The 23,549-nt window shown below is 45.7% G+C and overlaps 1 protein-coding gene across 1 annotated transcript; it reads right to left on the bottom strand.

Annotated features, from left to right (window-relative positions):
• Positions 1-752: 752 nt before the first annotated feature.
• Positions 753-12,534, bottom strand: IDS (iduronate 2-sulfatase). Its single transcript, XM_083595603.1, has 9 exons — positions 12,096-12,534; positions 10,703-10,839; positions 8,856-9,033; positions 8,625-8,713; positions 7,044-7,244; positions 6,007-6,177; positions 4,843-4,969; positions 3,414-3,587; positions 753-1,694 (listed from the first exon to the last, which is right to left on the bottom strand). The coding sequence occupies exons 1-9, from the start codon at positions 12,517-12,519 to the stop codon at positions 1,180-1,182; spliced, it is 2,016 nt and encodes a 671-aa protein (XP_083451729.1). The 5' UTR covers positions 12,520-12,534; the 3' UTR covers positions 753-1,179.
• Positions 12,535-23,549: the final 11,015 nt, after the last annotated feature.

Raw genomic sequence — 23,549 nt, forward strand, 5'->3', positions numbered from 1 at the left:
CCAGATAGAAGGTGTGGCCTGTTAGACCCTGACCAGAAGCATACCATGCTGCAACATTTTATTGCAGGTCCCATTCATAAGGAAAGAAGGGTACCCAATGTAAGCTGAGGACTGGAACACCTTCCTTACAAGAATAGGTTAAAGCACTGACCGTTTCTTGTGTGTGTGGTTTTGGTTTTTTTTAAAGTGACCAGGAAAGATCACACGAGGGTGGTTTATAAAACTATGCAAGGTGTGCACCAGAGAAAGCAGACAGAGAGAGGCTCATTTCACTCTCCCACTGCACTAGAGCTTGGAGTTATAGAAATGTGAGAGCCCTTCTGCATCAAGGCAAAGGCCCATCTAGTCCGGCATCCTATGGGAAGCCTACAGGCAGGACCTGAGAGCAATGGGACCCTCCTTACTCGTGTTCCTCAGCTGCTGGCATTCAGTCACCCAAGGAAAGTGACTGGCCGTGGACTCAAGGGAAAGAAAAGAAGGTTTGTGTGCATGTGTTTTACTTACCTTTTCATAGAAGCCTCCCCACTACTACTACTGCCACCTCCTTTTCAATGCTGCTTCACACATGGCAGCAAATCTTGGACAGGAAATACATACAAGGTGTTTATGGAAAGATGGGGTGCAGAAATTTTTAATATAAAGATTGATTTGCAGAATTCACTGCCATAAAATGTAAATGGTGCCCGCTAGCTTAGATGCCTTTAAAAGACTACTAGTCGAGTTCAGAAAAGATGTCACTCAATAGCTCAATGGTCATTGCAAAGGGGGGGGGTCTTTATTAAGAAGAAGAAGAGTTTGGATTTGATATTCCGCCTTTCACTCCCCTTAAGGAGTGGCTAACAATCATAGCGGCTAACAATCTTCTTCCCTTCCTCCCCCACAACAAACACTCTGTGAGGTGAGTGGGGCTGAGAGACTTAAGAGAAGTGTGACTAGCCCAAGGTCACCCAGCAGCTGCATGTAGAGGAGCGGGGAAGCGAACCCAGTTCACCAGATTACAAGTCCACCGCTCTTAACCACTACACCACACTGGCTCTCTAAAGAACTAAAGAATACTTCTTTGGTACACAATAACACAACACATTTTAGATTTGGCTCCAAGAGCCGCTACAATTCAAGACACGTCTTTGGGTGTAACGCAAAGGTCTGTATGTCTTTTACTACTTGAGCAGCAATGTCTTACAGAAGAGGACGTGAACCCCAAATTCTGTGCTCCCAGACGTTGCAAAGCTTTTTGGCCAAGGAGCCGTGCATGTCGCTTCTGTACTTGTTATGGTCTTGACTGGGATCACTCGCTGTGAAATACAGCTCCCCTCCGTGGACGTCGTTCAGATTGACTGTGAAGTTGCTGGGGTTGAACCCAAGCCACAGCGTACACCTGTAGTCAGCAGTACGTATAGAATAACCCATCACTTTTATGTCCTTAAGCAGAGGCAGATCAGAGTTCCAATCCGGAGTGTCTCCTGGGCGGGGATACTGGCTGAAGGCAACCGGAGGATCCGAGGCCTTCGCTCCTTTGCTGTTGTTTCCTTGGCCTCCATGGATGGATGGGAAATAACGCAGCAAGCTTTGCCCCTCAGCACACAGGGGGACGAGAAATGAAGGCTGGGGACATACAGGGGGGATTTTTAATCCAGCGAGCTCAGCGAGCGTCGGGAAGAGGGACACCAGCTCAACAATTTCTCCGGATTTGCCTAGGAGGGAGGAAGCATTAAGGAAAAGGTGAGAGAGCATCCAAAGAGTTCAGCAGATCACGTCCAGCTGCTTTGAATTAATTAGATACTGCAAAAAGAAAGAAAAGCCATGCCTATTGCCTAAGAAGTAAGCCCTGCTGCTGCTAAATTAGTACTAGCAGAATAAGTGTTTCTATGACTATCTGAGCGTTCCGCAAAAAATCAATGAGTTGCATCTCTCAGCTCAGAAGTAAAACAAGACTTCTTCCCATAAAAACCTGAGGAAACTAATTACAGGTGTCCAGTAAACTCCCTGTTCTAACTCAATGATTATGTCAGTCCTGGGTCTTTGCAATTCTGGGCAAGTTAACTGAATAGATCATAGTAGCAGAAGGCAAAACAGAGAGGAAATGTCAACTTTCTAGAAATTGGGTCACTTCACTTCAAATGGTGATGTGAAAAGGGAAAGCCATTTCCAAAGTTCAAGGGTTGCTTGTTACTGGTGTCACGTTCATGTTTTCCAGTCATCTAATGTATTTGGGCAGGAGCTGGGACTGAACAATGGGAGCTGGCCTATAGAGCGAGATGAGTGCTGCAACCCCAGAGTCGTCCGTGACTGGACCTAACAGTCAGGGGTACCTTTACCTTTAATGTATTTGGGAGGGTGGCGCTGTGGGTTAAACCACAGAGCCTAGGACTTGCCGATCAGAAGGTCGGCGGTTCGAATCCCCGTGACAGGGTGAGCTCCCGTTGCTCGGTCCCAGCTCCTGCCAACCTAGCAGTTCGAAAGCACGTCAAAGTGCAAGTAGATAAATAGGTACCGCTCTGGCGGGAAGGTGCACTGCTCTGGTTTCGCCAGAAGCGGCTTAGTCATGCTGGCCACATGACCCAGAAAAACTGCCTGTAGACAAACGTCGGCTCCCTTGGCCAGTAAAGCGAGATGAGCGCTGCAACCCCAGAGTCATCTGCAACTGGACTGAACTGTCAGGGGTCCTTTACCTTTTTTACTAACAACCGTCGGTGTGTGGGTGTGTGCACCCAAATGTTTAAGCATTTCTGTATCATGTGATTTGCTTATATACTGACATTGTGCCATTGTAGTATTTGAAAAGTTGAAACAAATTTGATTTTTTCAAAAAGCAACCCAGGTATTTAATATGCTATCATTAATTGAACTGTGTTGCTGCTAGTGCTTTTGGATTGTAGTTATGGGATTTCGTGAGCATTTTATGGCTCTGTTCTGCTAGGTTTTAATGCTAGATTTTTATATGGCATTGCTTTGAGTAATTACGACACTTTGAAAAGGACAGTAAAAAAAAATCCAGTATTTAAAACGGCACACACAACAGCTACGGATGAGTAGAAAAACATATCAGGTTGTGCTGTCATTAAGTAAAACAATTAAAGAGGCATAAATGTGCATAAGTAAAATAATAATTTTGAAACAAAACACAATGCATCATCTTGGAACAGGGATTCCTTCCTGTGAAAGAAAGTGAAATGCCTCTGAAGATGGCCCTTAACATCTACAATGCTTTGTAGAAAAATATTTTTATTTTAAAACATTAAGGTGTGTATGTTTAAAACATTAATGTGTGTAATGTGTCCACTTAACCAGGGCACCTTCGTTGCTGACCAAACGGTTTGTTGCTTTGCTTGTTTTAAAACGAGTCAACCAAATAATCAATTAAATGTTGCAGCCCAAATATTTACATCATTAATTAAACTCTGAAGATTTACCTTGTGCAACAGGGCTTGAAACCTGTGTGAAGGGATTGATGAAAGGAAAAATCCTCTCTCCCAGGTGAGAGGTGGGGACTGTCATTCCTGGAACATAGAACATTAGTGGCACCCGGGTTGCGACATCGAAGTTGCTGTATTTCGCCCATTCGCCATGTTCGCCCAGTGACCAGCCTAGACAAGATCAAGAAACATCAAAGGAAGAGCATCATCTATGTGTTGGGGGGGGGGGGACAACACAAATGATTATTGGTAAAGCAGATGCTAAGGTTTTTCAAGCAACTATCTCAGAACCCACAAAAACAAGCTTGTTAAACAGCCACTTACCTGATTGGTGAGGAACCCTTGGGGAACTCCCATTTCCCCCCTATAGGCCATTTTAACTTAGTCATTTATTAATTACATTAGTTGCCTAATTAAAAAAAATAATCCCTACGTAGTATGTGAATAAAACGTGCAGGAAAGTAGCAAACTGCCTTATATAGAGTTGCACACTTGACCTGCACCAGGAATGAGGAACCCACGGCCCTCCAGATGTTATTGGACTCCCAACACTTATCAGCCCCTGCCAGCCAATGGCCAGGGATGGTGGAACTTGCATCAAAGGATATATCTGCCAGTATTGGGCTAGGCCAAGGTTAGGGAACCTGTAGCCCTCCTGATGCTGCTGGACTCCGAATCTCATGAGCGCCAGCTAGCCTGGCAAATGGCTAGGAATGATGGGAGTTGTAGTCCAGTAACATGTGAAGGACTACAAGTTCCCCATCCCTGCGTTGAACAAAGAGCCTGACCCGGCAAAAAAAGAGGTGATGCCATATAACAGGTGTAGGGAACCTTTGGCCCTCCAGATGTTGCTGAACTGCAGCTTCCACCATCCCTGACCATTAGCCATGCTTGCTGGGTCTGATTCGAGTTGCAGTTGAACAACATCTGGTGAGCCAACGGTTCCCCACCCCTGCAATATATGAATATTCCAATTCTTTGTAAGAACGCAAGAGCCCTGCTAGATCGGGCCAGTGGCCAATTCAGTCCACGTCCTGTTCTCAAAGTGGCAAACCAGAAACCCATGGGAAGCCCACAAACAGGACCCAAGTCCAGCATCAATCTCCTAATCCTGATTCTAGGTGACTTGTATTCAGAGGTAAACTATCTCTGGTCCTGGAGGCAGTTACTATACATCCTTCATGTCTAAGAGCCACTGATACCCATTGATTTCCAAACTTTTCATGTTGGTGACACACTTTTTAGACAGACATCATCTCGCTACACAGTGATTCAGTTTTACCAGCAAACCGGAGGTTAACTAACCCCTTTCCAGCCCTGGGAAGAACATTCATGCAACACAGCTACACACTGCAGCCGACATACTAATGTGTCACGACACAGTGATTGGAAAGCTCTGCATTAATATGTCATCAAGACAACTTACCATGGTCTGCGGTAAACACTACGATTGTGTTGTGGGACAGCTCCATGTCATCTAGGGCACTTAGCAACCTCCCAACCAGCGTATCCACGTAAGAGACAGATGCAAAGTAGCTTTGACGAATCTGCCGCTGCAAAAAAAATTAGAAAAGCATCCAAGGACTATCTATAAGGACTATCTAAAAAGCATCTATAAGGACTCAGGGTATTTTTCACACTGAAGACCTGCTTGCAACCTACTTGCCCAACTTATTATACCAAGGTTAGGGAAGTTGTGACCTACTGAATGGTGTTGGACTACAGCTCCCATCATCCTTCACCATTGGCCATGCTGGCTGGGGCTGATGGTGGTTGTAGTCCCGCAATATCTGGAAGGGACACAAGTGGCTCCATCCCAGTATTAATAAGGAGCTTTTGTCTATTATTAGATCACAACAGAGGCTCTGTGTGTTTGTGATCAATATTATGTTATCTCTCCATAATAAGGACCAACCAGGTCGTAGCTGACTTACCTATGCCAAGCATAAGGCTGTTGCGGGGCAGCTGTGTCTCCAAATTCATGTTATGCCACGGTCCCTGTCTGGTGTTATGTCACATGCCCACCTACCCCTACCGCCACCATGGCAGCTACTTTGTGACTGGTGCCACCCGCATTCCCCCCAAATCTGAAGCATGCCCTGAAACGTTCTGCCATAAAGCAAACCCCAAAAGCTAAGGATCCCCCAAGTTCCCTACTCCCATATCAGAATGAGACCCAGGAGCAGCACTAAGGATCTGCATGCTTGGGCATCTGCCAAAGGCCAGCAGCCCAGCAAGGGAGCTACCTACTGACAAGAACGCCCCTCGGGCCTGCTCCTCCTGTCCAGCACTGCGTGAGCCACTACTTCTCACTCTGGTCCAGACAACCGTGCTGGTGCCCAAGAGAGGTGGGTGTTGCCGCCTGCTTGCTCAGCAGCTCTATACCTTGCAAGGAAATAGGTGGAGGCAGTGATGAGGAAGAGGAGCAGCAGCAGCTGGTGGTCATAAGGATATAGGCTCCCAAAGGGAGGGAGCAGGGGGCCCAAGAATTGCACCTTGCCCAAGGGACCTGCAAAACCTGGAGCAGAGAGCGGCCATATCGTTGACTTGCACTTCAGCTAAGTGCAGAGAAAGGGAATATATCACGTACCTGGAAGTCTTCTGGAATTGGCCCATAAGGGAAGCTGATGTTCAGTGCTGCAACATCCTCCCTATGCCTGATGTCCATCCAGGGATTGTAGGCCACAGAAGGGAGCCCTTTAGGAACATCAGGATCAGGGGCCAATGTGATGTTTTCCCAGGGGTATAATTTGAGAAATTCCTGGAGCAGAGATTTCAGAAGAGCCATTTCAAGGCTTGCAAACAAAAACAGGCTACAGGTTTTCTACTGCTGTTCTGCAGTGGTTCTTACAACCAGGCGACATGCTGTGTTTGGCATGTGGCAGCAGCCGTGTTGTGACTAGGGAGAACTTTGAAGAACCCCATCTAGATGGCAACTCCACCCATGGGAGCCACTGACTGCATCACCCACCTGTGAAAATTGGTCCCTGTGGGTGCGGGGAGATAAGGCTCCAACCCATTGACCGGATCCAGTTCCCCACACAAATTCAAATTCTCAAACCTTTATTGGCACATACCATAAAATCACTCATCAAAACCTGCATCTAACACTTGAGTTAATGTTGTATAACATTCGCAAACCCTCGCTTCATGTTGCAGAAACCTGGCTAATATCTCCATCTTATCCCCATCCTGAGAAAACATAAGGAAGGCTACTTTCCATTCCTCTGCATGTTACTCCCTACTAACAACCAACTGATTATAAACATAGATCAAATTGTCTGATGCCAGGGACAGTGCAAAAGAACATGGACGACTGATTCTATTTGCCTCTGTCTGCAGGGACATAGTCTCTCTACAAATTGTATTTTCAGAAATTTCCCCTGTTGCATTGCCAAAGGCAGCATGTTCAGTTTCGCTAGCATTGATTCGGATGGTCAAATAGGAGAGATAAGTCACCATTGGCTGTCCACCTCGCAGTTTCCCATACTTGATCTAGAGGGTCAAGCAACCAAACCATTTTTGGCCAACCAAATGCCAAACCCCATGTGATTTTCATTGATCTAGAACAACTGTCTAGGACTGTGCATTTCTTTCAGGTGGGTTCTTCTATTCAGGCTTCCTTACCTGGGGGTACCTGAATGGAATATGGGGTTTGTGATACCCAACAGCCAGGAAGAACTTGCTCTTACTCTCCTTCACAATGTTCAATAAACGAATTGCTTCCTCGGTGCTCTGGATATCTGGCAAGGTCCCCTCGGGCATCTCTGAAACATCCACTGGGCAGATAAGGTTGGCGTGAAGTTCTCCATCTTTCCCTTTGCAAACCTTTAAAAGAAGAAAACAGTCTCCTTAGAGGGGCCCTGGGATCAAAAACAAATCACAAGGCAAAAAGTCCCAGTGAAATCAACACAAGCCTATTGTATTGATTCACAAAGTCCTTAACAACTTGGAACTGGGATACCTTAAGGATCTCCTGATACCCTCCGGATATCCTTGCCTTATCCCTTAGGTCTTCAGCAGAGTCACTATTAGTGGTCCTCCCATGGAATGGAAGCATGTTCCCTGTCGAACGTCTGGCACCTGCCACCCCCAAGAGAATTGCTTATGGGTAGCTTGTGCAGCTGGGAGGGTCTTTGGGGCCTTCATCTCCCCCTGCCCACACCACTTTGACTGCTGCTACTCATGTATAAAGACTTTCTTAATGGTCCCGTGAGTAAACAAAAATATGTCCCTATAACCTGCCAAAGTCATTTTCCCATATATCTCATCTCCCCTCTTTCTTCAAAGCCCTCCTCAAAATCTAATCCTTCCCCATGGACTTTGGCTTATCTTCTTAATTTTCATTCCCAGCTATCTCCAAACTTTATTTAACTGTAGCTGCAATTGTGCACATACACTCCTCATCTCATTCCAATGTATTTCTACTTTACAGTTAGATTAGACCTGAATTTGTATGCTACTTTGAACACAAATTTATGTTTCGGGGAGAGGCAGAATACAAATTATTTTTCTTTACTTATTATTTCATTCCTTTTTTCCATTTTTATACCACCCATATAACAAGAATTCTCCATGTAGTTTAGAAACCATTAAAAATGATAATGCACAGTACAACATTTAAATGATAAACACACTATAACCCATCTACTATATATTTTGGAAAGTTGTTTGTTCGCCATGCATTTGGGCTCCTTAAGATATTGTCATTAATTTTTTTATGATGGTTCCTGGGATCAAGGAGAAGGGTTTTTTTTTTTTTAATCTATGTTTGGATGCAGCTGGATGCCATTTTAAATCAAGATGGCAGATTGAACCTTTCAATCTGATTTTAACCACTGACTTAGAAACTGAACTGTTGTTTGTTTGTTTCTTAGAATTCCCAAGCAACAGTGGGTATGTGGATGCTGGTTATAAATAATTCAAAAGCTTTATTGTTGGCTAAAGCCAACAAAAATTAAAGTCTAGTTTGGTTTAAATTTGCACTACTGGCTTTAGGTTGCAAAGTCCTTGAAAGCAAGACTTGTCCAATAGCACAAACCTACACACGCCTATTTAGAAGGCAATATCACTAAGTTCAATTAAGATAATTCCCAAGTTAACTAGGCACAGCACTGTAGCCTCCATATCTCTGCGAATCAGCCACGCACACCAGCAGTGCAGCCCAGTTAATAATGGTAGAAATAATTAGCCATAGCATCCATTCACCTTTGTGTTTTCGTATTTTTCGGATGAGGGATGAAAAGCAGGGGTGGTCCAACTGTACGGATAGTCATCGTTATGGTTTGATGAAACCCCTGAAAAACAGAAGCAGCAGAATAAATGTCCAGGAGTGGAGTGGGGGAATCCTTTCAAATTAATTCTCCAAATTCTAAAAGCCACCCGGCTTACGGAAAATCTGGTTCTGCAGAGATCTCATCCTTCCAATTCAGAGCTTACCTGGGTGAAACACTTTCCCTACGGAGAGGGTGATGTAGCCATTTTCCTGGAAGTACTGCGGCAACGTGGAATAATTTCCTGCGTGCGCTCTCCAGTAGGAATTAAAATCATAGAGCCTGGTGGTGTCAGGTCTCCGCCCAGTGAGGAATGACACTCTGCTTGGGGCACAGACAGCTTGCTGGGGGGAAAGGAGAGGAAGGCCATAGCTCAGTGGTAGACAATAGTGTGGTGGCAAATTCAGAAGTGCAAGATCCCCTCATGATAGTCACAGCTACACCCCAGCTGCACGCCCTACTAAGATTATACAACCTTCTAAGTTTTTACAACGAGGGATGGATTTTAATGATCCACACAGATCCCATACGTTGCCTTTCAGCTGTTTTCTATACATGTGCATAGCCAAATGGTTTGGAGGGCTCCAGTAGCTTCTTTTAGAGTGACGTAAGTTGTGTTTTCCATGAAGTTGCATTGTATGTAACATGACTTGCTCACCATTCTCTTGGAATGGAAGCCCCTTGTGCTTTTGGTGTTCCTAAATGCTTCCCTTTGGAGCACACAGAGGCCAAGAATCATCCCTTTGATGCTGATTGGCTCAGGGATGCCAGAGACAGGGACTCTCCTGCAGAAATAGCAACAAGTCTTTGACCTCCTGCAGCCCTGGACCACTGGCAGAGCACATGCTTTGAATGCAAGACGTCTCAGGTTCAGTCCCTGATAGCTCCAGGCAAAGGCTGAAGGGACAGTCCTTTCTCTGCCAAAGGACACAGAAACTGTTTTGAGGACCACGTTCTGTCAAGGAGAATCTGTTGGAGCCTAGATGCTGACTGCGAATGGGAGAAAGAACCAGTAGCAGCCGGGGCTTCTCTCTTTTTCTCTCTGCCATCCCTTTTCCTCCCAGTTTTTCCTTCCTTTGCCACTGGCATGAAATAAGGCCAAGGGCTGATGTGAGCCAGAGTGGACAACACTGAGCTCTAAAGGCAAACAGTCCACTTCAGTGTAAAGTAGCTCTCTGGTACTAATCTGAGCAAGCAAGCAAGCAGATTCATAGGACAGCATGTAGTCTCTCATCAAGTGGCCTTCACTATCAGTTTGAAGCAGGAACATTCAGCATCTTTGTTGGTTGCTAAGACACCTCAAGGACATGACAATAATAGCCTCCCCCGCTCCAGCAGTTGCTATTCAGTGGCAAACCACTGAGTGCTCCTGAACATCTGAGCCAATCCCGCGAAGAGGCCAGACCCCTGCCTTCCCTACCTGCCACCCTATGGCCTACCTTTGACAGACAGGGACGGCTTTTTATTAAATTATTATTATTAAATTTTATTTATACCCCACCCTCCCCGGCCAAGACCAGGCTCAGGGCGGCTAACACCAGGTATAAAACAATTAATTGAACTACAACTTAAAAACAAGATTAAAATACAACATTAAAATGCAGCCTCATTTCAGCAGGAACTCAAATCAAAAACATTTTTTGCGGATGAAAACATCAAGTCTTCACCAAGGCCACCTGACATCACAATGAACTGATATTTAAGCATCAAGTGACACATTTTCCTTTGCCCAGCCAGTTTGTACGAATACACATTGAGGCGAAAATCATGAACAGCCTTGGATAACTCCATTCTCCATGACTACGACTAATCCTTTAGGATTAGTCAACACCTGCCATATGAAAAAGGGGGAAACTGTAAATTGCCTTGCAGATTGTCGTCAGCAGAGAAACGTGAGATTACCAACATATGAATATAATGGGTTGGTAGACATTTTGTCTACACAAAGTGACACAACCTGAGCACCAGAAACAGAGGGAGTGGTAAAAGTTTACATAATGTTGTGTTGCTTACTTGTGCAAAAGCATTTTGGAACACAACGCTGCGCGAAGCCAACTGATCAATGTTTGGAGATCTCACTACTGGGTCGCCGTAAGAGCCCAATGCAGGCCGCAGATCGTCAGCAACGATGAAAAGGACGTTCATGCCATCTTGAAAGCCAAAGAGTTAATAGGAAAGTGTTAGCACTATCAGTCAATGCTTTAGACGGAAACAATGAGAAGAGTGGGATGTATCAGTCGCTAATTTTAACTGCTTAACCCTGTTAGAAAAACTAGCAGCAGATCAACGCTCCATGTACAATAATACCATTTTAAAGGGATTAACACCATCAAACTAACTTAAGGGATATTTAGGCATTCTTACAAAGGGATTGAAGAAATAAATGGCACCGTTGCAATGTAATGCGCTGAGCATTTTGGTATTCAAGGCAGAAATCCTACAAAGACCTATGCCAATTGAGTTCTTCTTCTTCTTCTTCTTCATCTTCTTCTTTGGCGATCACTTGTAGCCGAGTAAGATTGTCTTCCATAAACACAGTTTTAAAAGTGAGTCTGTAAGTGACTGTGGAGGCCAATTTTGACTGCCCAGATAAATTTGTGAACACTATTCGACTCCTCCATGATAATATGACAGCAACAATCACAGATAACAATGGCTGTCAAAGTGAACCATTCACTATGCTGATGACAACACAGTGTGTGCACACTCTGAGGATGACCTCCAAGCCATCCTAAATATCTTTGCAATTGAGATAATAATGAATTTAATAACTGACCCCCTGCTAACCTCCCATGACACCCAAAACTACATCGCAGACCTTATGAAATTTATATGCCGCTTGATTGTAGAATACCTCAGAGCAGTTTGCAAAATTAATCAAATAGGATTAAACCAGCTGCTTGGGGTGCTAGCCTCAAGCTACCTGACCGCAGTGACCTCCGGACAGTCCTGGACAGTCTCCCTTCTGCAGGCAACAGCTCTTGATAAAGGCACCTGGATCCTTCTGCTCACCTGATTTGCACTCCATTCACCCTGCAAACTCCTCACAAGTAGATTTTCCCAACCTGGCGATCTCCAGAAACTACCGGACTGCAACTCCCATCTACACCAGTGGACCCCGTCAATGGTCAGGGACAATAGGGGTTGCGGTACAAAATACCCGCAGGGGCAGCCAGGTTTTGGGGTTTCTTTTTGCGGGGTGGGGGGTGGAGAGGCACTGCTGGCATCCCAAGCTCCCAAACTCGTACCCGTCCCGATTTCCCCGCTCCCCATCTATCTACAAGCGGCAGGTCCTGCTTCTGGGCTTTCCCCGACAGCCGCGGGACGCCTCGGATCGTTCCCTGCACGATCACGCCCTCCAACCCCACTAAACTTCCTCTTTTGCCCGCCCCGCTTCCAACAGCACCTGACGGTAGTCTTCCTGCCCGGACGGATCCAGCAGCGCAAAGGAGGCAGAACGCAGCAGCGACGCGCGCCCGCCACTCCATCCCCATCTCCGAGGAGCCGCTGAGCTGCGCTCCCCTCCAGAAAGAGACCAGGGAGCAATGGGGATTGCCGGGATCCTCCCACTTCGACCCGACAGGAGGAGCGGGGGAGGAAGCGGGCGCGGGGCGGCGTTCCGGGGCTCCACCCCGCAAGAGGCTGGGCTCTGGAGGTGCCTCCTGCGATCTGGAAGAAGCGGCCAGGCTGCCGGCGGCCGGGAGAGGGCGCAGCTGAGGTTCCTGCGCCTTTCTGCCGATCCTTGGTGCGCAGAGCGTAGGATCGAACTGCGAGGTCGCCGTCCTATTGCGCGCTGCCCTGAGAGTCAGCGCCGTTGTTCTCCTTGGCATTTACGAGTTGCATTGCGAGCAGATGTTGCACGAACATCTGGGTGGTTTTAATTGGGGTCGTGCTAATGAAACGCGGCCTTTTTGCTGATCAGAAGGTCGGCGGTTCGAATCCCTGTGACGGGGTGAGCTCCCCTTGTTCGGTCCCTGCTCCTGCCAACTTAGCAGTTCGAAAGCACATCAAAGTGCAAGTAGATAAATAGGTACCGCTCCGGCGGGAAGGTAAACGGCGTTTCTGTGCACTGCTCTGGTTCGCCAGAAGCAGCTTAGTCATGCTGGCCACATGACCCGGAAGCTGTACGCCGGCTCCCTCGGCCAGAAAAGCAAGATGAGCGCCGCAATCCCAGAGCCAGCCACGACTGGACTTAACGGTCAGGGGTCCCTTTACCTTTAAACAAGCTATAGCTTAGGGCCCCACTCTCTTGGGGACCCCCCAAAAAATTCACTATTAATATACTTCTCCCTAATTGTATTTCAGTTCAACAATTACTTTGATAAAATACATTATTTTGTTATGTGCAAATGGCTTTAGATACCTTTTAGGTCCATAAATTACCATATAGCATATATTCAACACAAAAAACAGCAACAATTTGCTGTTGACAAAGGACAGCTGGACATATAAAGGGCCCCATTACCTTCAGTAGCTTAGGGCCTCATCAAATCTAAATCCAGCCCTGGGCATAGCCGGGGGGGCAGCTGCCCCCCATCAAGTAAAACAATAGAAATACCTAACTAACTACAGTGGTACCTCGGGTTAAGAACTTAATTCGTTCCAGAGGTCCGTTCTTAACCTGAAACTGTTCTTTACCTGAAGCACCACTTTAGGTAATGGCACCTCCTGCTGCTGCTGTGCTGCCACTGCATGATTTCTGTTCTCATCCTGAAGCAAAGTTCTTAACCCAAGGTACTATTTCTGGGTTAGCAGAGTCTGTAACCTGAAGCGTCTGTACCATGAAACATCTGTAACCTGAGGTACCACTGTAACCAGTAACGTCGGTTCCCCCCTCCCCCCGCGCTAACAAAAGTCCTGCCCCCCCCCAACAAAAATCCTTGCTATGTCCATGGCACCTCCCCAGGTGAAAAAAAACCACTGCATTAGTAGTATTGAAGTGACCTTCCTGGGGCGCAAGCCTGGGCAGCATGTATGGAGGTCCTGGACTGCCAAGACAACAAGATCCGCCCCCCCCCGCCCCCCCAGCCTCACTGGTGTGGTTCCAAAGGAAAGTAGAGGAAGACGCTTGGCACCAGCTTGGCTGCAGGAGTTGCCAGAAGGAGGCTTAAAGAAGAAAAGGAAAGGAAAGGAAAAAGAATAAAACAAAATTTTTGATAAAATCAATTAAAACAACTAATTTCGAGCATTGGGAAAAAAAATAAACCACAGAAGATAAAAAAAAGAAAAACAGACTCAAAGAGTCTTCCAGTCCCTCAGGCCCTCTTTGCACTATTTGGGTTTGGAAGCAGCCAGCCAGAAACTCCCCTAGGTGAAACATCTTTTCCCTCATACCAGCATTGTCCACCAGGTGGCAGCAATGCCTCAATAAACAGGCCTTCTCTGCATACTCTGATCTCATATTTAACTATGACTTGCAGCGTAGCCCTGCGATGAGCTTCCATACAAAAGGGTCTGATTTGTAGGAAATGGTGTCTCAGGAGAAGAAGGCAAGATCTTACAGGTTTGTCTCATGCATCCAGCAAATAATTTTGATCAAATGATACCAGTTGCCGGGAACCAGATGTTGGGCTCAGGCAGCCATTTGAATGGGAGGGGGGTTCCAGTGACCCTTTTGTTAGAAGGAAAAAGGGGCGTGATTTTGACCAAATTAGGGGGAGGGCTTGTGGGTTTCATTAAGGGCCACATTTGTTCCCCCCATAACATGAGCACCATCTCTGAGACAAAGTGAACAGAGAACAACTACTGAAGTTTTCTCCTTCCACTCTGCAGTCAGGGAATATCTCAGGTGTCAAGACACATCCCACTATGGTCCTAACATCCCACAAGATGTAGCGATACTTCAGATTGGGGCACTGCTGCATGAAAACATTCCTGCTTATTTTGCCGATTAGGGCCCAGGAATTGTGCAGCCTGGTGCAATTGCTTCATTTCACCCAATAGTAGGGCCAGCTCAGCACCATTGCTACAAATCCAAACCTTAGTCTTGATATGGGTAGCGCAACAGAAGAATTCACATCTTCTTTCCCCCTTGAAGTGCATGAACCCAAAGGCCAAACACAGGATGGGAAGAACCTAAGAAGAGCTATGCTGGCCAGAGGACCACCTAGTCTAGCATCCTTGGATCAAATATATGCTTCCAGGTGTCATAAGAAAGCTGCAGAGATAGTGCAGGATAGTGCGCACCCCGGAAATGATCTCTTTCAGCTTCTGCCTTCTGGAAGAAGGTACAGGGTTATAAAGACTAGGACTAGCAGCCTGAGTTTTCTATCCAAATGCGATTTTGGTTTTAAACGCAGTGTAAGGTAGTCTCTATGGGAGTATTTATGGAGTATCAGAGCTTTTAGGGGGCTAACCAGGCTGGGATAGCTGGGATAGCAGGCTTGTTGGTTTCTGAACGTCTGATGTAGATTTTTTTTCAATTTCATTGTTATGTACGGGACAGTGACAATGAAGATTATCGTATCATATCCTCTCATAGTGGACAACCAGATGTCTATGAGGAGCATGTAAGCAGGACCTGAGCACAACAGCATTTCCCCCACGTGTGATTCCTAGCAACCAGTCTTCAGAAGCTGCCTCCGATAACGGAGCATTAAAAATCCCTCAAATTGGGTCTACTAGACCCCAAAACGACAAGCAAGGTGGACTACAGTTGCTCCTGGGGCCCCTCTAGGATTGGGCCCCTGAAGCTGAAGCCTCATTTGTTTCATAGCAGAGCTGCCCCTGGCAATATCTGAGCCAAGGTCTTGTTTGGGGTGGTCTGCTAGCTCAGCCGAGTAGCATGTGGTCAGGTCACAGGCAGCTTTTAAAAGGGATTACGCAGATGCATGGAGGAAAAGGCTCCAGATCAGAATACCAGTTCCCAGAGTGATCTGACTGGCTGCTATAGGAAGAAGGAGGCTCCATTAGATTGGTCTGATCCAGCAGCCTCAGCCTGTTACCTCCCTGCTTGCGATAAAAAGGAGTATCCCTCCAGCTCAGTTTTTCGTTTTATTTTAAGGCCGGCACTCATTACCCATGCTGCTCAAACTTTGCTGTCTTTGTTATTTAAGACACATCCTGAAGTACTTCTGTGTCGGAGGTGGGGTGGTTTCCTTAAAAAAAAATGTTTCTGAAAGATTCATGAGCCCTGAGCTCAGAACTGCAGGAGAAGCATGCAAAGATTCTCATAAACCTCTGCACCCCAGGTTGAGCCAAAGGCACAGCTTCAGCGGAGAGGCGGATTTGCATAAATTTGCCACATTTCATTAGCATTCTAATAATTAAATGGCAAGGCACTCTTGCTGTCGCCTTCCCTCTTGCCCCCCCCCCCCACAGATCGTTTCCCAAGAGCAAAGCCCTGGAAAGTACATGCGAAAGCATTCAATAATATATTCCTGGTTCAAACATAATCCTTGCAAGACATCATCTCAAAAGACAGTAACAATTTCCCAGGCTAAGAAGCAAGTATTCTGTGTAAGTTATTCATTAGCAAGCCTCTCTCGTTTTGTCCTAGGTTTATTAAATGATATTCAGCTGCTCCATTAATTACCTCCTGATGGCTGCTTCTTCAGGCTCCCTGGGCACCAGACAGGGGAACCTGGGAACAGTCCTGCATTACAGAACCTCCACAGCAACGCCTGAAAGCCACTTCGCTAGATCAGAAGGTATAACCCGCAGCCTGGTCTTCCATACAGAGACGGTTCAGCTGGTTCCAGAATACTGCAGCTGGACCACTGACAGGGACCAGTTTATTCAGTAGGAGTCACCAGCCCAAGGGGTGCCATAGCACCCATTCAGTCTTCCGGTGGCACCCCTGGGCAGGGATCCCAGACGCTGAGCTTTCTTTCTTTCCTTTTTTTTTTTTAAAAAAAGCAAGCCTCTAGTCTCCTAGAATGAATGCTAAGGGTACATTCTAAGCAGTCTCTGTGAAATGAAAGTGGTGCAGCCACCTTATCAATTTTACGAGAAGGAAGGGAACTGAATAACTCGGACCTCTGAATCCTTGATTTTTGTCATCCTCCTCCAAGGCCAGATCTAAGACACACACACACACATCAGGCTTTACAAGCCTGGTCTTTACAAGCCTGGCTTAAGCACTAGCCTGCCAATTCAGGTACAGCACAGGTACCTCATAGGTCAGTTTGTATTCCTGGTTAAAAATCCATTCTCATTTAGCTTTCGAGAGTGAATTAAGTAAAGGGAGGGCAAGCCGTCTGGCTGGCAATTCAGTTGGCTTGTGGTTAGAATTTAGATAGGCTTTTTTAGTCTGAGCAATTAAGTAACCGAACAAACTGTGAATGGAAAGGAAAATTCAAAAATCTGTGCTGTTCTAATTCTGGCAGCCCAGAGTTCAATGGTGATTACAACAAAGGGTCTGAGGGGAATATCAATGAACAAATTACACAGTGGCGCAGTTGCGGGGAGTGTGTTTCTGTGCAAGTCGAAAGGCAAAGCACAGCCAAGACTCCTTCGGTTTTAATGAGGAGTGTAAAATGTACACTTTCGTGGTGCTCTAAGCAATGCCCCAAACCCAGTAAATGGAAAGGTAAATAAACAAGCAGGCCTGGTTAGAACAGCCATAAGTGTCCCTATTTTCCAGGGACAGTCCTGGATTTACAGAAGCCATCCCGGTTTCTTATTTGATCTGGGAATGTCCTGCTTTTCCTTAGGATGTTCCTATTTTCATGGGAGAAATGTTGGAGGGTATGGAGATATCTGACCCCTGAGCCAAGGAGATAAGTAACTATGCAACCTTGAGAAGACATCTGAAGGCAGCCCTGTATAAGCAAGGTTTTTTTAAAATGTTTAATCTTTTATCATGTTTTTATACATGTTGGAAACTGCCCAGAGTGGGTGGGACAACCTGGTTAGATGGGCGGGGTATAAATAATAAATTATTATTATTATTATTATTATTAATAATAATAATAATAATAATAATAAATAGGGTGTCCCTGTTTTCATCGGAGAAATGTTGGGGGGTGGCACGCAATCATCAGTTTCCTGATTAGAACTGCCATAATCATCACCCACAATTCCCCTTACAGAGCATGACCCTGGGTCATTGTGGAAAATGTCAGCTGGACTTGGCCTAGGGCCGGCCCACCCATAAGACGGACTGAAGCAGCCACCTGAGGCAGCAGAATCCCATGGGGCAGCACTCCTGCGGGTGCTCCACCCCTGCCAGGATTGCACAACTGCTGCAGTTTCCAGCAAGATCTTGATGGAGGTCGCTGCACACCCCTGTAAGTGAGGCTTTGGTAGTGGGGGCAGGAGATAGCAACTTCCTGTTTTGTCTCAGGCGGCAAAGCAGGGCAGGCAGCCCCTAATAATAATAATAATTTGTACCCCACCCATCTCACTGGCTTGCCCCAGCCACTCTGGGCAGCTTCCAATAGAATATAAGAAACACACACACACAAAAATCAGACATTATAACTTCTCTGACTCAGCCATACAGTGCTACTTGTGAAAAGTTTTTTGAATTTTGAATTGCTATAGTTATTTATTAATTGCCTTCCACATATGTTCCAAGGCAGTGGACAAAATATAATAGGAACAGTTAAAAGCAGCACACACAGAGGGGAAAAAACAGAAGATGAATTTAAGAACAAAACAAATAATGTGGTTATTTATTAATCACATTCTGCATATTTTTACAAATATTAAAGAAAAAGTGTCAAAACGTTACCTCCGGAATCAGAAGCATCATGCTCCAGGGTACTAGTTGATGGTGCTGTTATTTATTTTTTTATTTAATTAAGTTATAGGCCACTTATTATCTCAAAGCGGTTTACGACAAAAGTAAAAAAAAAAAACCTGTAAAATACATTAAAACACAACACAGACAATTAACTATTTAAAAAATCAACATCAAAACACTTGAAGAACTGGAAAAAATCGCACAGAGACAAATGGAGGCAGAAACTGCAGACACATTCCAGCATTTTTCTTCTGCCTGTGTTTGGCTCATGGCTCTGTTTCTGTGGCATGCAAGCAAGGAGGAGGCGGCTCTGACCACCCGCACTGGTCTTGTGGGGCCCTGGCATGTTTGCAGCAGCATCTTCATGCCCCATCACCTGCCACTCCCTGGGTGGTCACTTGGGGGGGTTCCTGAACTGCAGGACCCTGCACTTCTACCCTGAGGTCGAACCCTAGCGGCATCACTGTGTTCAGAAGTTGTTGGGAACATGCACAGGGGAGTTTTGGCCAACAGGTGCAATCTTGCCTCACCCTCCTCCTCGTCCTCCTGTTTCTGTGAATACAGCCGGCATAAATACATCATCTAAACAGGAACTTCTGTGTATTTAAAAACAAGGCTGAGAGAGGCACCTAAACGCTGCTGTGATACATAATGCAGTCAGAATCCCAGTAAGACAATGCAAACATCACAGGAGGGAAAAACATAGCTTCTTTTTATAATTGCTTAGTAGGCCTTTCCTTGCCAGAATTATTTTATTCATCATCTACAGAAGCCAATTAATTCTTATGTTTTGCACGCACCATTGTTATTACCGACACCGTCCTATTATGCATCTTTGAGTCATCGGCAGCAGCACAAGGAGGTCATGAGTAAATGGACAGCGCCCTGGGTTCCATAGAAGCAAAAGCAGGATATAATTGTAATAAATAAAACAATAAATACGTAACATGGGAGTGGGGCCATTAAAAAGAATGAGCACAAGTTTTGCTAATGCTGTATCCATCAAAGGACACATTGGCTGATGGAGTTTTGTCGAGGTTAACAACAATGCTGTACCCCCTAAGGAAAGGGCTTTATTAAACAGCAATGCTGTACCCCCTAAGGAAAGGGCTTTAGCTCAGTGGCAGAGAACCTGTTTTGCGTGCAAAAGGTCCCAAATTTGACCCCCGGCATCTCCAGGTAGGGCTGGAAGAGATCCCTCTTTGAAACCCTGAAAAGTCGCTTGCAGTCAGTATAACTAAATGGACCAAAGGTATGACGCATTTTAAGGCAGCTCCCTATGTTCCTATTGTTGCACACCATCCCCAGTCTCCGAGCCTTGCTAGATCCCAGGTGTTCCAGGCACTTACCTAAGGTTTGGTTTCTTTTGGAATGAGGACCACAGAGACTGTGGCTACAATGGAGGGGTCCACAGCATCAACACCTCAAAAGGGTCTTATTTCTCCCATAGCCTCAGCCTTGGATTCAAACAGAAGTCAAACATTGCTCTCTGACTCTCTCACCAGCTTGCTGCTTTCCTTCTGGGTCACATCAGTGCTCCAAACTCTATCCTCTAAATTCAGGCTTTATCTGTTGAGGGAGGCCACCCACCCACCCACCCATTTGCCATCTTGCACCAAGCTCCTTAATACCCCCCCCATAAAGGCTCATCACCCAGTTTATCACCTCATCAGGGGTTAGTCTGGCCATTCCAATAATGAGAAGTCTTAGAGGGGTCTGGCACCCGGCTTAAAACTCCAGTCTTATAACATTATGTTTCATGTACATTCTGCCTTCTGGGACTTGACAAACATTCCATGAATATCACAATCCTGCGTATCACGAACAGAAGAGGGCTATTGTCCTATAGAATCAACCAACATTTAGCAATTTCTAAACGATCAATTTCTAAACAAAAAAGCCAGTATTTCCTGGTGAGATAAGTGTTTATTTCATAGAATTATAGAATTGTAGAGTAGCCCTAAAGCAGCCATGACAAGTTGCCATCCAACCTCTCCTTAAAAACCTCTAAGAAAGGAGAGTCCACCGCCTTCTGAGGGAGACTGTTCCACTGTCAAACAGTTCTTACTGTCGGAAGGCTCTTTCTAATGTTCAGTCAAAATCTCCAATCTTGTAACTTGAAGCCATTGGTTTGGATTTAACTTCCCAGAATAGGAGAAATCAAGCTTGCTCCATCTTACATGTCACATTTTTTGTTGGTATCCGTCTGTCTCGAAAGACAATGGAGTCTGCCTCCTCTCAGGGGTGCAAGCCTGGGCAGTGTATATGGAGGTTCTGGGCTGCCCTGACAAGACCCTCCTCTCGGTCTCACTGATGGGGTCCAAAGGAAAGCAGATGTTTGGCACCAGCTTGGCTGCAGGAGTTGCCAGAAGGAGGCTTAGAAGGCAGCATCCATCTGTCTTGGGGACACTATTCTGGAGTTGTGCAGGGTTTACTCCCCTTTCTTGGGAGTAAGTCTCATAGGACATAATAGCATTTGCTTTTGAGTAAACAGCATAGATAGGATTGGACTGTCAGTGAATGATCTTACAGCAAACAATTGTAAATTCTGCTGCTATGGGTATAACTCATAATGCAGCTATTTCTAAATTAACAGGCAGGGCTGGGTCACTTCTTACATCTTTGCAAACAAAGCTGAATGGACAATGACAGAAAGGAATTTCACATCGTTGTTTGTAAGCAGAAACATTTATGGCTGACCTCATTAGCTTTCCTGAATCATTGACATCAATGAATCTGAAAAGTCAATGAAATTTCAGAAGCATTAACCCTGTAAGTATGTTGTAGCAAAACCACCACTCCTATAGCCTTGGGCCACCTTCAAACATATGATATAATCAGCCTTTCCAAATCTGGGTGCTGTTTTGGACTACAACTCCCATTGGCCTCAACCATCAGCCATGCTAGCCAGTGCTGATGGGATTCGTTGTCCAGAATTACTAGGTTCCAACTGCAGAGGGTAGGACTAAAACCAAAGGATTCAATTTACAAGAAAGGAGATTCTGGCTAAACATCAGGATAACTTTCTGACAGTAGCAGACTCTCCAAGTGTCTCTATTTTCCAGGGACAGTTCCAGGTTTACAGAAGCTGTCCCAGTTTCTGACTTGATCCTGGAAGGTCCCGTTTTTCCTTAGGATGTCCCTATTTTCATCAGAGAAAGTTGGAGGGTATGGAGCTGTCTAACCCCCAGGCCATCTGAAGGCAAAGCTGTATAGGGATTTATTTTTTTAATGTTTAATGATTTATTATATTTTTATATGTGTTGGAAGCCACTCAGAGTGGCTGGGGCAACCCTGTCAGATGAGCAGAGTATAAATAGTAGAATTATTATTATGGAATAGGGTGTCCCTATTTTCATTGGAGAAATGTTGGAGGGTATGTAAGAGCTGTTTGACAGTGGAACAGACTCCAAGGAGAGGTGGCAGACTCTGCTTCTTTGGAGATTTTTTTTTAGCAGAGGTGGGTGGCCACCTGTCAGGTATGCTTCAGTTGAGATTCTTGCATTGCAGGAGTTGAGCTAGATGACACTTGGGGTCCCTTCCAACTCTACAATTCTATGATTCTATAAATGGAGTAAGCTTGCGGGAGGCTGGTATACGCTTCTTCTGTGGTTCCTTGACCTGAGATAATGTTTGGCAAGACCTTTTAAGCTGCAACAGGACTTTTCTTGTTTTTAAACCACTCGGTTTACTCTTCACTTTCATAGCTAAACGGGCTCTGTTTCATTGAAATAGTATGATATAGCACTGAACTCGGGTCTGGGCCCAAGTCACCACTCAGCTGAAAGCTTCAGTGGGGAATTTTGAGCCAGACCCTATTCCTCAGCCTAGCCTACCATTCAAGGTTATTGTTAGATTTATTTTTTTGCATTTATACCCCACCTTTCCTCCAGGAAGCTCAAGGTGGCATACATAATTCTCCTCCTCCTCCTCATTTATTCCCCACAACAACCCTGAGGTCACCCAGTGAGCTTCATGATTGAGTGGGGATTTGAACCCTGGTATCTCAAGTCCAAAGGACACGGGTGGCGCTGTCGTCTAAACCACAGAGCCTAGGACTTGCTGATCAGAAGATCGGCGGTACGAATCCCCACGATAGGGTGAGCTCCCGTTGCTTGGTCCCTGCTCCTGCCAACCTAGCAGTTCGAAAGCACACCAGTGCAAGTAGATCAATAGGTACCACTCCGGCGGGAAGGGAAACGGCGTTTCCGTGCGCTGCTCTGGTTCGCCGGAAGCGGCTTAGTCCTGCTGGCCACATGACCCGGAAGCTGTACGCCGGCTCCCTCGGCCAATAAAGGGAGATGAGCGCCGCAACCCCAGAGTTGTCCGTGACTGGACCTAATGGTCAGGGATCCCTTTACCTTTACCCTCAGGTCCAAGTCCAACACTTTAACCACTACACGGCACTGGCTCTCTCTTTAAATATCACCTCGTTCTTCTTTCAAGCAGATTTCAGCTAAGGTTGAGGCAGCAATCCTAAACACATGTACCAGGGAGCAAGTCCTACTGACTACTTCCTTGATCGTATGGATAGGATTGGCTGTCAAATACACAATCAACAAGCAAAAACGAACACAAATATATGCCTTGCAGCAGCAACCTAAAAACAAGAAAGAATAAAGGAGAGAGCCTTCCTGAAGCTCTTTGAGAGATGCAGGGTGGGGGGTTGTAAAAAACAAACAAATAACTTTTCTTCTTCTTCCCTAACTTTTTATTTGCTGTTAATGCATACAGACATATAATCTGAGAACCAGAGTATGGGAGGGAACAGATCTGCATAATTAATGTTAAACCTAATGCATGCAAATCCTAGGAAATGGCAGAGCATTAGTGATGCTTGACAGATGATAAACTCCATTTTTAAAAGCCAAAAGATGACCTTTTGGGAAAAGAAGAAATGAAGAAATGCTTAGCAGGTGACAAACAAAAATGAACAGTGGTGATGCAATGATTTCAAAGGAACCGAGCAGTGGTGCTTGGTACCTATTGGGGCTGGTGGCGCCTAAGACAGGGAGCCGAAACAGGAAGTTGAGCCAGAACCAATGACAGGAAGCACAGGCTAATTCTCCTTTTATCCCCATCCTGAGTTCTGTGAGGGCAGCACTGAGAATAAGGAGGAAGAAACTGACAGCTAAGGTCACCCCCTGGTCTGGATGCAAGTAAGGCAGGCCG

Source organism: Podarcis filfolensis (assembly GCF_964270895.1).
Source record: "Podarcis filfolensis genome assembly, chromosome: Z".
NCBI classification, from domain to species: domain Eukaryota; kingdom Metazoa; phylum Chordata; class Lepidosauria; order Squamata; family Lacertidae; genus Podarcis; species Podarcis filfolensis.